The sequence below is a fragment of the Ascidia mentula genome, chromosome 2 (genome assembly GCF_947561715.1).
Source record: "Ascidia mentula chromosome 2, kaAscMent1.1, whole genome shotgun sequence".
Lineage (NCBI taxonomy): Eukaryota > Metazoa > Chordata > Ascidiacea > Phlebobranchia > Ascidiidae > Ascidia > Ascidia mentula.
The window spans coordinates 17,303,453-17,315,538 of record NC_138567.1 but is presented as its reverse complement, the minus strand read 5'-3'; the positions used below and the strand labels follow the sequence as shown (position 1 = coordinate 17,315,538).

The 12,086-nt window shown below is 38.7% G+C and overlaps 1 protein-coding gene across 4 annotated transcripts; it reads right to left on the bottom strand.

The window, feature by feature from the left end:
- Window positions 1–580: 580 nt before the first annotated feature.
- LOC145888337 (dual specificity tyrosine-phosphorylation-regulated kinase 4-like) lies at window positions 581–12,086 on the bottom strand. 4 transcript variants are annotated; one of them, XM_082979062.1, is made up of 17 exons: window positions 11,978–12,086; window positions 11,472–11,571; window positions 8,048–8,122; window positions 7,550–7,609; window positions 7,031–7,247; window positions 6,592–6,759; window positions 6,151–6,314; window positions 5,915–6,051; window positions 4,435–4,575; window positions 4,220–4,358; window positions 3,904–3,985; window positions 3,527–3,699; window positions 3,305–3,365; window positions 2,672–2,801; window positions 2,253–2,491; window positions 1,785–2,042; window positions 581–1,606 (listed from the first exon to the last, which is right to left on the bottom strand). In XM_082979062.1, the coding sequence occupies exons 1-17, from the start codon at window positions 12,010–12,012 to the stop codon at window positions 1,485–1,487; spliced, it is 2,301 nt and encodes a 766-aa protein (XP_082835188.1). In that variant the 5' UTR covers window positions 12,013–12,086; the 3' UTR covers window positions 581–1,484. The 4 variants fall into 4 exon arrangements, with proteins under 4 accessions (XP_082835188.1, XP_082835187.1, XP_082835185.1 ...); XM_082979061.1 differs by having other exon boundaries at window positions 11,957–12,083; XM_082979059.1 differs by lacking the exons at window positions 11,472–11,571; window positions 11,978–12,086 and adding an exon at window positions 9,124–9,608.

Here is a 12,086-nt window from a genome sequence, read left to right as displayed (position 1 = left end):
ACATATACTGCAGAGCCTTAATCCAGCACTGGTTAGGGTTAGATTTGCAGGCAGAACAAAGTACAATGAAGTCGGTGTCTTATAAAAGCGCAAATACTTGAGGTGTTACAGCGCCATCTGTATAGTAATATCAGCTAAGACGTCACAATACCACTCTGAATCGTGGGCGTGGCCCGTAAAGCAAGGGAAATCATTGACAGCAATGGTAGAACCCCCGTATACTGTGGTAGAACTTTAGGACGACACTGAGTTTACACTGCACAAATGCAGTTACACAGAATTAAATTCAGCTTTAGCAAGAGTTTTTATATTTAGCTGAATTGATTCCCACCTCCATGATACAAGCAAGTTCAACTTCGTTTTCTCCAGGGAAAAGGGGATAACCCGTGTCAAGTTCGGCGAGAAAGCATTCGAAAACCAGGTGGCTCTAATTTCATTTCTAATCTGATATAAAAATGCCAGAACAAACGAGACCTTTGTTATACACCAGCACGCGTATCTTCATCGTAGGATTATTTTCAACAACGTTAAAATCAACGAGCTCATTATAAGAAACCAAATTTATTGGAAATATCGAGCAATGGACAAAAAGCGATGCAAGGTGTACAAATGTACATCTGGAAACGTCTATTAAGTTTTCGTATAACACAAACACACACCACGCATGGCAAACATAATTAAGCTACATGAACATAAATTTCGTCATATTCAAACAAATGGCGAGATTATTTTAAACAATTTTCGGTTAATCTCATAATTGGTATTGCACACAAAAGCTCGTTAGAATGCTAAACATGGCCTCTTGAAAAACTTGTTTGAAGGTAATTTAAAAATACTAATCATGGTCACGTCACAATAATACTAACAACGATACAAAGACACACATACTTTTGTACAAAATGTTGTTGCTTATTTTGCAGTAACGTAAATAAATCATCCTATTTATCAGACCCAGAAAAGTTATTTGTGAGGGAACAGAAAATGAAATTAATCCTTTTTTCTTTACAGGCAGTAAAATAAATGATTTTACAAATATTTCATATATTTTTGGAACAATTTATAAAACATAGGTTTGAAACCGCATAAAACACAAAAACATAAAGTTATTGTCGTACCCGATCATGACATAAATAAAGTAAAAACCGCTAATCAAATTCTTTCTTAAGTATATGAGTGATTGAGTCAAAATAACTTGTTTAATTAATTTATCATCAAATAACGAGAAAATCCTCGCGAGAAATAAAATTTAATGTGGAAACAAAAATGAAATTTTGTTTTACAACTTGAGCATGATTAAATTTAATCAACCCCATCCATAATTGGAGGAATGCAAGCTTTCTCAATCTTTCGACAAAAGTAATACTTTTTTGTGATTGTTAAACACCCAAAAATGACGCGGTTTGCAGAACATCGAAGCGATCTTTTAACTGGACCCACAAGACTTATTGTGAGTTAAGTGAGTTCATATGAATTAACAAACATCGTCAAGCTATCGGAGGAAGTTTGTTGGTTTCTGAGATCGTCGGATCGTCTTCTTTTCCATCAGCCACGTTGTCTTGTTTCCCAACCAACTTTGAAACTTCCTTCGTTGGTGATTTATCTTCAGCTACCATGAAAACGGAAATAATTTACAATTAATGTACAAACTGATTTTTGACAATGATTCAAAACTTAAGGAAACTTTATCGTATACAACTGGAAACATATGTCGAATAATAATTAAATACAAATAATTTTTTTTATTAAAAGTAACTAAATTTCCCAGTAACTTTCCATTAACGTACTCGTATCACTTTCATCAGCCAACATGCTCGTGTTCGAAGCTCCAATTGGTTGAAGTCTTTCATGCGCAGCGTCGCCGCTAAATGTCGCTGTGGAGCTGTTGGTGTTTTCATCAGCTTGATGAGGTTTTTCTGCTTTGTTTCCTGTTGTGACGTCAGAAGATTCTTCTTTTATAGACATTTCCTTGACGACCGTCTTCACGTTCTTTCCCGACTTGCGTTTGTTGGAGGTTGCTTCGCCCCCTGGAGGCGCTTGTTTGTCTGTGGACAAAATGAAAGTTTATAGTTTTTGGAGTGAAGGTGTACAGCCAGGGTTGCCATTCCACAGACAAAAGGCTAAATTTAAGCAGCCTAATTCGTCAGCAGAAAAACCTGAGAATCCCAGTGACATCAACGTACAACAATTCGGCCACACTTGATTGTCAAGACAACGCACCATGAATCAAATCGTTCCCAACTTCACGCACTCACCGGTTTTGGCAGTGATGTGAGCTTTGGTTGACCCCTCTTCTGTTTCATTATTCGCAACATTCGAAGGTTGAACGACCCCTGCGTTATTGTTGCTACTATTGTTGTTTGCGTTGCCCAGCGACAGTGCCGCCCTTCTAGCCATGTGACGTGACTGTCCCCTGGTTTTTTCGAATCTTCCTTCCATCACCCATTCATGATGCATCGCTTCGTCAGGAGTCATTCTCGCGCTCGGGTTCCAGCTGTAAACAATTTTTGTGCAATTTCAACACCTTATATTTATTAACTGTCAACCCATTTGTCCGCCGTATGGCGCCAGAGAGTTATAAACAACGTTTAAAGTTAACTTGAGTTTTTCCACCAGTGCAACATGTATAAAATTCGATCGAAGTTAGTTAGTAACGTGATAAATATAGTCTTACTCCAAACATCTTCGAAGGAAATCTAGGAAGACAGGATCGCTTGTTCGAACAGCAGTGCTCAAATCCTTCGAGTTTGGTCGACGTTTTCTACCTTTGCTGTTGGTGATACACCTCGGACTTCCTTTCGAATCTAAACAAACAAATGTTACTGGGCTTTGCAGTGGATGAAAAACAACAACATGTTCTTAGATGTATTTGGACATCTTGAAATAAAGTTCTCTGTTTGTAAAAATTAACAAGCAATTTTTAAAACGGCGAAAATTATACATTTTGACAAATGAACAATCCAAGCTATCTACAGCAAATCGTACACAGTGACCTAAACAACCTCAGCAACAATGGTTTTAACATTACGATGGTTTGTTGAGGTTGACACGCGTGCTTTGACCTTCTAACCCCAACAAGTAAACTGAAACTCGTAATGTTATTAGGGTCAGTAATGGAGGCAACTTAATATCTTGCAGTGGTTTCAATTACTCGCTAAAAGATCATTGTTGTGGAGGTTGCAAAATTATGAGATAAATTTTGAGAATTTGCTCGTGTTCTGAACTGTTGACATTTTTCAAACTGTTGACTGTACAATTTGGAATTACTGAACCAAGTAAAGATGGGATTTTAATGTAATAGATTTACCGAAGAAAAGTCTTCTCCTTTGAGCGGTTTCAATGAAGTCAGAGGGTGGAAGACCAAGTACCTAAACACAATACGGTCAATAAACGTTTTTAAAAGCCTTTCTTCGATTAGACACATATAGCATGAACTGTCAGCAACAATGATAGAACTTTAAGATTGCACTACAAGCTTATAAGATTAAACTGCAACAAGTTACACAGTGCAAAGTTTATTGATTCCCACCTCCATGATACAAGCAAGTTGTTCAACTTCGTTTTCTCCAGGGAAAAGTGGATAACCCGTGTAAAGTTCGGCGAGAATGCATCCGAAACTCCACATATCGATCGCCATGCTGTACTGGTGACCCAGAATAACCTCCGGCGATCGGTAGAAGCGACTTTGTATGTAGGTGTAAACTAAACAGGAATTCATATTGTTAAAAAACGTCAGTTTTATTGTATCCAGGTATCAAGTTAAAAGTCTACGTTCTTGACTGCATCAGGTAAAAACGCCTTTGGCTGAGATACTATACGTGATTTTATGACGTAACAAAAAGGTTTCTTTACGCATGCCGCAAAGTTATATGTGGAATTGCTGCCTTACAAACATAAAATAATTACCTCTCTGATGTTCGTAGCAACTCGAACCAAAATCAATGACCTTGATCGCACTTTGACCTTTCTGACGTATCAGTATGTTTTCCTGGAATGAATAAAAATGATTAGCGAGAAATTTATAGACAAGCGGTCGTTTAGTGAAATGTATAGAAAAGTACTAATTATTAGACTTTTTAGATAATGTCGAAGTGGTATTATTTACACAAGAAGGAGCGTTTATTATCACATGCTTTTTTTCAGTTAAACCTCAATTGATTGGTTTGTTAGAAACTCAGTCGGAATTAAACAAATTGCCAAAATTTTGCAGTTATTTTTTTACCGGTTTCATATCGCAGTGAATTATTCTCTCTTTATGAGTGAGACAAAGACACTTGAGGAGTTGGTAAGCAATTCGACGAATGAAGGAAAGGTTGAAACCTTGGAAGTTGTGTTTCTTGATCAACTCATACAGGTTCATACTGTACAGAAAATTGTGATAAAATATAAAAGCAAAATTGAGACAAAAGTATTTATTGATTCAAAGTTAAATCTCACCCAAGCAGTTCAAAGGTAATGCAGAGATGATTTCTGAAGTAGAAATATTCCAACATGTGGATGACGTTGTAACTTCCATCCTTGTCTTTTCGCCTCAGCGCGTCCAGGATTTTAACTTCAACCAATGCTTGGTGGTGGAAACTGTAAGTTTTACAAGAACATAAAGTGTTGCTGGTCAGAGATATGTGACGTCATTAAAAGAGGTTTCGACTTTACTGCAATACAGGAAACAAAGACATGTCAAAATTGTGATCACTCTTTTCCATTTGTTTGTGTCCGTTAATGACCTTCAGTTGTGCAAATCACTTCTATCTCAGGCACAAAAGCTTTTAAACATGTGTCTTTCGTCGCTGTAGGGCGCTCAAGACCAACATGCAACATATATCCGGGATCACAACGCAAAATAACCCCGGATTTGAAACCCCCACCACAAAAAAAGCGTTTGCTTTACTATTTACAAAGCAAATAATTTAGTGTCTGTGCTTTAGATAAAGGCATGGTATTTTATCTAATTTTTAACTTTTTTTCTGCATTGGAATTTCAAATATTCGGACATGATGCAAAGTAACAATGGTCGTGTTTGAACATTCCAATGTACGGAACACCTAATCAAACTTTACAACAAAGAAGAATTATTTTTGTTGGATTGGAGTTGGTTTCATTCTTCCAATGCAAATAATCTCCGACGTCATGGGTAAATTCGATTGGGACAAAATGCTGAAACAACCGACATGGTGTTCTTGCAAATAGCAGCTGATCAGAAATTTGCCTCAAGCCGTTCTCTTGTTTAAACTATTTCAAAACTTAGGTTTTGGGAACCTAATTTGAAGTTTGAAATATATAACTATACATTGTAAAGATTCGTGTGGATTTTACGTAGCACAGGATATTTTTCGAAAATAAATTTTGGTTAATTTATACACAAGACAGTCAAATGGAACGAAGTTTGCTTAAAAATGTTGCACACCCGGTTTGACACCATTTAGTTTGGAACCAAATTATTTGAAAAATTATATATTTGTTGCAAAGCTGCAGACAGGGTGTGTACACGCACTGTTTCGACCTGTAAGGTCTCATCAGTGCAGCTGTTGACAGAGGTGTGTCAGACCTTGCAGGTCTCTGTTGTTCGTCGTCTCTGTTGTTCGGTACCTAGTATAGGGTACCCTGCAGATCGACGTTGACCGAAAGGTACCACAAAGTGGAGACTAGTGTGCCTGCTAGTGTAAAAGCTAGCACAGTGCCACTCAACAGCTGCACTGATGAGACCTTGCAGGTCGAAACAGTGCGTGTACACACCCTGTCTGCAGCTTTGCAATAATATGGCTTTTTTTGCACATATATATATTTGTTGTAGTGAAATATTATACCACAGGTCACAAAACAAAAATGTGATTTTATTTGAAGGTTATTTTACAATATCTTGACAAAAATATTGTTAAACAAAATCATTAAGCTTGCTTGTGATTATCTTTTAACTAACCGCTTCTTGTTGCGAATTATTTTCACTGCGACGAGAGTGTTGGTTTTATGATCGAGAGCCTTCACAACCTGTCCAAACGAACCCTTTCCAATAACTTCAAGTACTTCATATCTGTACATCATGTGATCATGAAGCACCTGTAAAAATCACAGTAATAGTATCACGGAAAAAAACAAGGTTTCCAAGTCAGTAAAGGATGTTTGAAGTAGTTTATCATCGTGTATGAGCAAAGTCACCTTGATGTAAGAGCCGTTGTCGTCATCGTATCCGCAGTTCTGTGACGCTCCCTGCACTCCCTGTATCTTCTTTCCGTCCAAACCGAGAAACCAGACGTCAGGATAATCGAGAATTTCGCCTTGTTCGAAAGTTGTCATGCGCGAACCAAACGCACGAACACATTCTGTCCAAAAAGATACATTTGATCATTGGTTAAAATGTTTTTCGTGACAGATCGTTGAGTATCTTCTGACACTTCAGTTAAATTGACGTTAAAAATTTGCGCTTGTTGAACTGCATAGGGCTTGAATTTTAATTCAGAGTCTACATTATCGTACCAAGCAGATGAAAAAAATATAAATGTGAAAAGTTTAAACTTTTTTGTTATTGCGTAAAAACTGATAAAGTAGATCGTGAAGTATAAAATGTCATGATTTTTAATCGTCGATTTAGTCAACAACCTTCAGGGCTCATTGGCAGTTTGTGTCCCTCATACACTCGTCCGACCGCATTTTCACGCGTATTCACGCCGTCGACTCCCCCAGAAAATTCCAATGTGTCGCGACTTTGTGATTGGGGGGCAATCTGATGACGATTGTGACGTGGTTTGCTGAACAAACTCTGATGACCTTTGTGAGAAAAACACAAAGGTCAATTTGGACAATGTTCCTTGGCAAAATAACAACAAAGTATTTTGTTACGGTAAAACTGTTAATTATCTTCAGACACAAAAGTTGAAGTGATAACATGTGACAAGAGAGCAAATTGTGTAAATTAAAGTCAGATAATCGACAAAAATCCAACAACAACTTTTTACGATTTACTACGACATATCTTATCGCCTAAGAAGTGACTTTTCGGTTGATTTGAAGAAACACAGAATCTACTTGTATGTTGTACCTTGTTGCTTGGAAGAATGATGGTAGTTAAGTTGTCCATTTCCACTGATTGTTTTGTATCCGAGAGCTTTGGCAGAGGGGAGTTTGGTTGGAGGTAGCTGTACGGGGTTTCCCCCAAGTCCGCCACCACCTCCTCCTCCTCCTGTATGTCCGTGGGAGGTTGGATGGTGGTGGGAATCCATGATGTGAGGAAGATGACCGACCCCGGATGTAAAACCCTGGAAACGAAACAATCTCCATTCCCAAGTTCCATTTATGACAATTTTTTTTGAGCAATTGTTGGTTTATCATCATGATAGACATTCAATTATTTTTCAGAAAAAGTATGGAGACAATGGAACCACTTGCTCATATTTCTTCAATAAAACCACGTTAGGATAACATGTAAAATATGGTTCAACTTGCGCTGAAACGACTGGTTGGTTTTTACTTTATTCTTTATAATAGTTGATAATACCATTACCCGTGATGTACCAATTCGATAAAAGTGAACCAACTTCCTGTAGGAAGTCGTACGAACCTCGTGGGGGTGATGAACAGCTCCAGACTTGCCCATATTCCTCTTCGAAGATAATCCGAACTGACAAATATGCCAATGTTTAGTTGGGGAAGGAAGAAATTTTATGGCGTACCGAGAATTTCGAATGGATTAACATTAAACATACACCAGTTACGCATTTGAGAAAGTCATTTTTCTGGTTGCTCGAGTTCGGATCGAGTTTCGGAGGACGAATTTCGGCATAAAAGTGATATCAACGTGTGCTTGTGGTGATAAATCTGCGATTAAATACGAAACGGGCGTTTTCAAGAAAACAGCAGCGATCGAAAACTGGTTTATGATCTCTCGCCACACGCATTGTGTGCTAAGATTCCACGAGTAAACAACATTACGACTTGCAAGTAAGTTTGTGGATGAGATGAACGATTTGTTTACTGCGGCCCTGACCCTTTGGTGACCCAAGTTCGCGATCATTGCTCGCAAAGTTAGAATTGTTTTAAGATAGAGATTTCTGCTCACCTGCTGGAAAGCTTTGTTCGATTGAAGTCCGCTTTCTCCCGAACCATAATGAGGTTTTCCGAAGCTGTTTGAACTCTGAAAAACACAGTAAGAAAATAATAAATCACTTGCTGTTCAAGCAGAAATGTGCAAAAATTTGGAAGGTAAGAATGCTCATGAGGTATATCTTAAACGAATATATACAGAATTTTATTATAAAAAAGTTATAGGGAAAAGATTGGTCACAGATAAATAGAGAGTGATCATCAGGCGGATCGAGTCTACATTGCACAAAACCCTTTGGTAAATTTTTATTAACCTTCTGAAAAGCCGATTCGAGCGTGCACGTCTGTGACATTGCTGCATTGTTGAAAGGTGGTTTTGGTTTAAACTTCCCATAAGGCTACTATAGACCCATGAGCATATCCATGGTAACAACCTTTTATTAGGACAAGTCTAGACGGGTCGCTCGAGACAATAAACTATATTTTAAGCAAGTCCAGGAGGTCGAGAGGAAATATTGATGACCTTTTTAACGAACGTTGTTTTGCAAGCAGTAATTAACCAATTACAATCCACGTGAAAATGTACATATTCTATACAGTGTCATCGCAAACAACTTTATGAATACATCCGGCAACCTGAAGACATAAATTCAACGAAACTCACAGACACAACTGCGGTGTACGCTTGGCGCTTTATTAGGTTTAAGCCAACAAAGGAAGTTTAATAAAATGTTTGCCCAATCGATCAGCTGACAATACAAGAGGTTGTATAAGAGTCATGAAGGTATCACTGGTCAAATAAAACTTATTAATTGGGGAATGGAGGTAAAGTATTGCGTTGTACTCGAGCTTAAATATCAGAGAGATCTAAAAACTTCATTCCTCAAACATATTTTTTGCAGATTTGATCGATGAAAAAATATCCATTATGCCGACTTTTATACACACATAAAAGTTGATTGGCCACAGTGGTTTTCTAGGTTTATATAACTTTAAATTGTTGCTTTGGTGCGTATGACCTAACTGTACCATGTACCCCTGGTTAAGGTCCGTTATATGAAATTGAAACAAACTTGTTATCAGTGCATTTACCTCGAAGGCGTTGGGACGCAAGCCGAAGATTTCCTGGAATGTAATCTTATCAGACGTGCTTAGAGCAGGCAGCTGCCTATCCTCGCTACTGTGTCCCTCTTTTAAAGCGTGGGACACATTAGCCATTGCCACACTTGCCAGTACAGCCTTTTTACGCTTTGACACCCTCTTAGAACTCTTTGTCGCTCCCAAACGGAGACTGTGACGTAACAATAACGGGCCATCAGGGCGTCGTATATCTGCGGGGCTCGGTGAAGTGGGGCCGGCCGGGACAGTGGGGCTCGATCGTGAGCCCCCATGGCTTACGTCTTCCCATGAGCGAATGGGTGAGATTGGGGGTGAGATGGTGACCCACGGTTCGATGATCAACGGGGGTTTCACCACATTTGGGTGACAGGCGCGGCTGTTGACGTTACAAACCATCTTCGGGTGAAAACGAAATTCGACTTTTTTATTAATGTCAGGTAAATTTCCGCTACCTTGTGGTGTCATAATGCTGAAATTAATTTCGCGATAAGGTAAAAACAAGACGATTTCTCACAACCAAAATTACAAATCTAAATTATTTGGCAACTTCATGAAACGCAAAAGACTTCACCTTCAACTCACCATACAGATTGCATAAATTGCCCTATTAAAACACATATCTACACCCACTGTTAGGGCCTAAAAAACCATTGCTAGAAAACAGTTTATTTGTTTTGTCTAAGGAGAAGTAAATAAACAATTGCATCGCGTCGTTTTCCTTGGACGAATAGTCCACACACACATACACGACGGATAGGAAATTAAAACATTTTACTGCACAAAAAAACTTTAATACCATCGCAATAAACCCTTTAAACCTAAGGGTCAAAAACGACATGAAACCGTAGCTAGATTGCATTCGCTTGACACGAGCAAGACATAATTACTAACTTCCTATTTCAGTCTGGATTATCTGCAAGCTGAATTAGGTGTTGCCTAATTTCCTGCGAAAGCACTTTTCTCTCGACACGAAACAATAGAATGTCGAACATAATCGCTACACGGTCATAAAATCGCGTTTTCAAAACTTCCCGACCACAAAAACACGTCGTTTAGCTTGGAAAAATTCCATCTAGAACTTTGCCGGCATCGAATTCCGCCCGTCGCACAGAAGGAATCCCGACAAGCACTTCGCTTTTCAGGCGCTCCCTTCGGAGAAACGGGGGGAGGCAAACACAGCGCGGTCGCAACAGGGGGGAGGTCTTTAAACCGGCTCGTTTATTTGCTTTGGACTAATTTACACGAAACCCTTTCTATAACTGCGGCCTGTTGATGTAAATAGCGATTCTAGCAACTTTGTCGGTGAATTCAAGCCATGAATAGTGGATTTGTACATACCGTCGTTATGTGAGTAACATTCCTGGGCGAGTTAGTGTATGTTTTTGAAGCAATAGAAAACGCCAAAGATGAGATTAAGTAAACTCACAAGCACACCTGGCAGCGTCAGCAACAAAAGTGAGATTAAATGAAACTGTGAGACTAAATGGAAGTCGTGTTTTGCAAGACAATCAATTATCTTATATTAGTAAGTCTTGAACCTTTTTTAACATTTGCCTTCGATTTGCGGCGACGCACCGCGGAGTTGTTGACGTCATTGTATGCGTCACAAAGCGTATGTGTACCTTGTCGCGGTTGGTGGGGGATTGGGACGAGGTGCGAATAAAGTTGGTTCACACGTGGACAACAGAAGATACCGAGAAATTTGCCTCAAACATTTACGAGAATAAATAGCGAATAAAGGTTGTATACTGCATTGGAGTAGTCGTGTGAATGCCAGCTCAGTACAAAGGACCTAAATCAGACATTTTATAGAGCATTGTTGAACCGTTGGTGGTTCGACGTTAACAAGGCCATTGCTCCATTCTTGTACAAGTCAATAGCAAGGCCATTGTGAAGCAAAGCTTATGGTTCATCCCTTATAAAACTCAAACAATACATTTTCTCCGTTCTGCGATGCACCATTGATGTTTTTTCAAGTGTACCGAGAGAACATCTCTTTTCCATCAAGTCTTGACAAAGTGGGTGTCAGTACACACAAGTCGGCGGCTGAATTATTGAAGCACAAACATTGCACCCTCTTCTAAACCTGTTTGCGCAGCGGCTTGCACAACAGCTTTTACATGTCATGTCTTGCCCTGAATACCACACCGTTTTGTTGGACAAATGCCGTTTAATGAGAAGGTCAATACGGTTAATGAAACTCGAGGGTCCGCTCAGCTCTTGAATTTCTATAGCTACTGCCAATAAATTGAAAATAAAAATTTCTTGAGAAAGGATTGCGATCATAAAACTGAAATAGCGCCGAAAAGAAGATCACAAACCTGATGTTTTTCAATGTCTTTGAGAGGCATCAGGGCAGGCAATACGTTGTTCTTCTTTTCGCGTCTGTGTCGCTCTGACTTTTTGTAGTTTGAGTGATTGCTGCCGAATTAATATTCAAGTAAAAAAATAAAAATAATTTTGCTCATGAATGATTACCTATATGTGTCAAGAGTTTTAAACATGCTCAAACGAACTAACACAAGTTAGTGAACTAAAGAACAACTGCTTAAGATTAATTTTGCCTGTAGAGTTAATGTCGGCTAATATTCTCGAAAAAATAAAACTTTTAGGTTTATAGCAACCTGCAACACATGCTACTCTTAATGACAGTCCGCGGTATGTATGTTGTGGTATAAGCTAGATAGACAATTAAGACTGGTGAAGTGGCATTCACTTTTGGCATACAAATGAGAAAACAATATAAATTCGCATAAAAATGTGTCGGTTTTTATGGTTAGGTTATGGTTCCGGGTCCAACACCTACACCGACATGTCATTTACAAACCTTTTCTCCATGTTCTTGTACGACAGGGAATTCATGGTTCCGTTTCTGTCGTCGTTTCAAAGGTTGCATAAAATTTCATTCAAACATTTCGACAATGCTAATTTCTGAA

Excerpts from the sequence above, each read along its gene's own strand:
- LOC145888337 (XM_082979059.1), bottom strand. The coding sequence starts at position 9,546 with ATGGTTTGTAACGTCAACAGCCGCGCCTGTCACCCAAATGTGGTGAAA. Across the intron at positions 8,123-9,123 it reads TGCGTCCCAACGCCTTCGAG|AGTTCAAACAGCTTCGGAAA; the intron begins GTAAATGCACTG and ends TGTGTTTTTCAG. Across the intron at positions 2,492-2,671 it reads TTCCTTCGAAGATGTTTGGA|CTGGAACCCGAGCGCGAGAA; the intron begins GTAAGACTATAT and ends AATTGTTTACAG.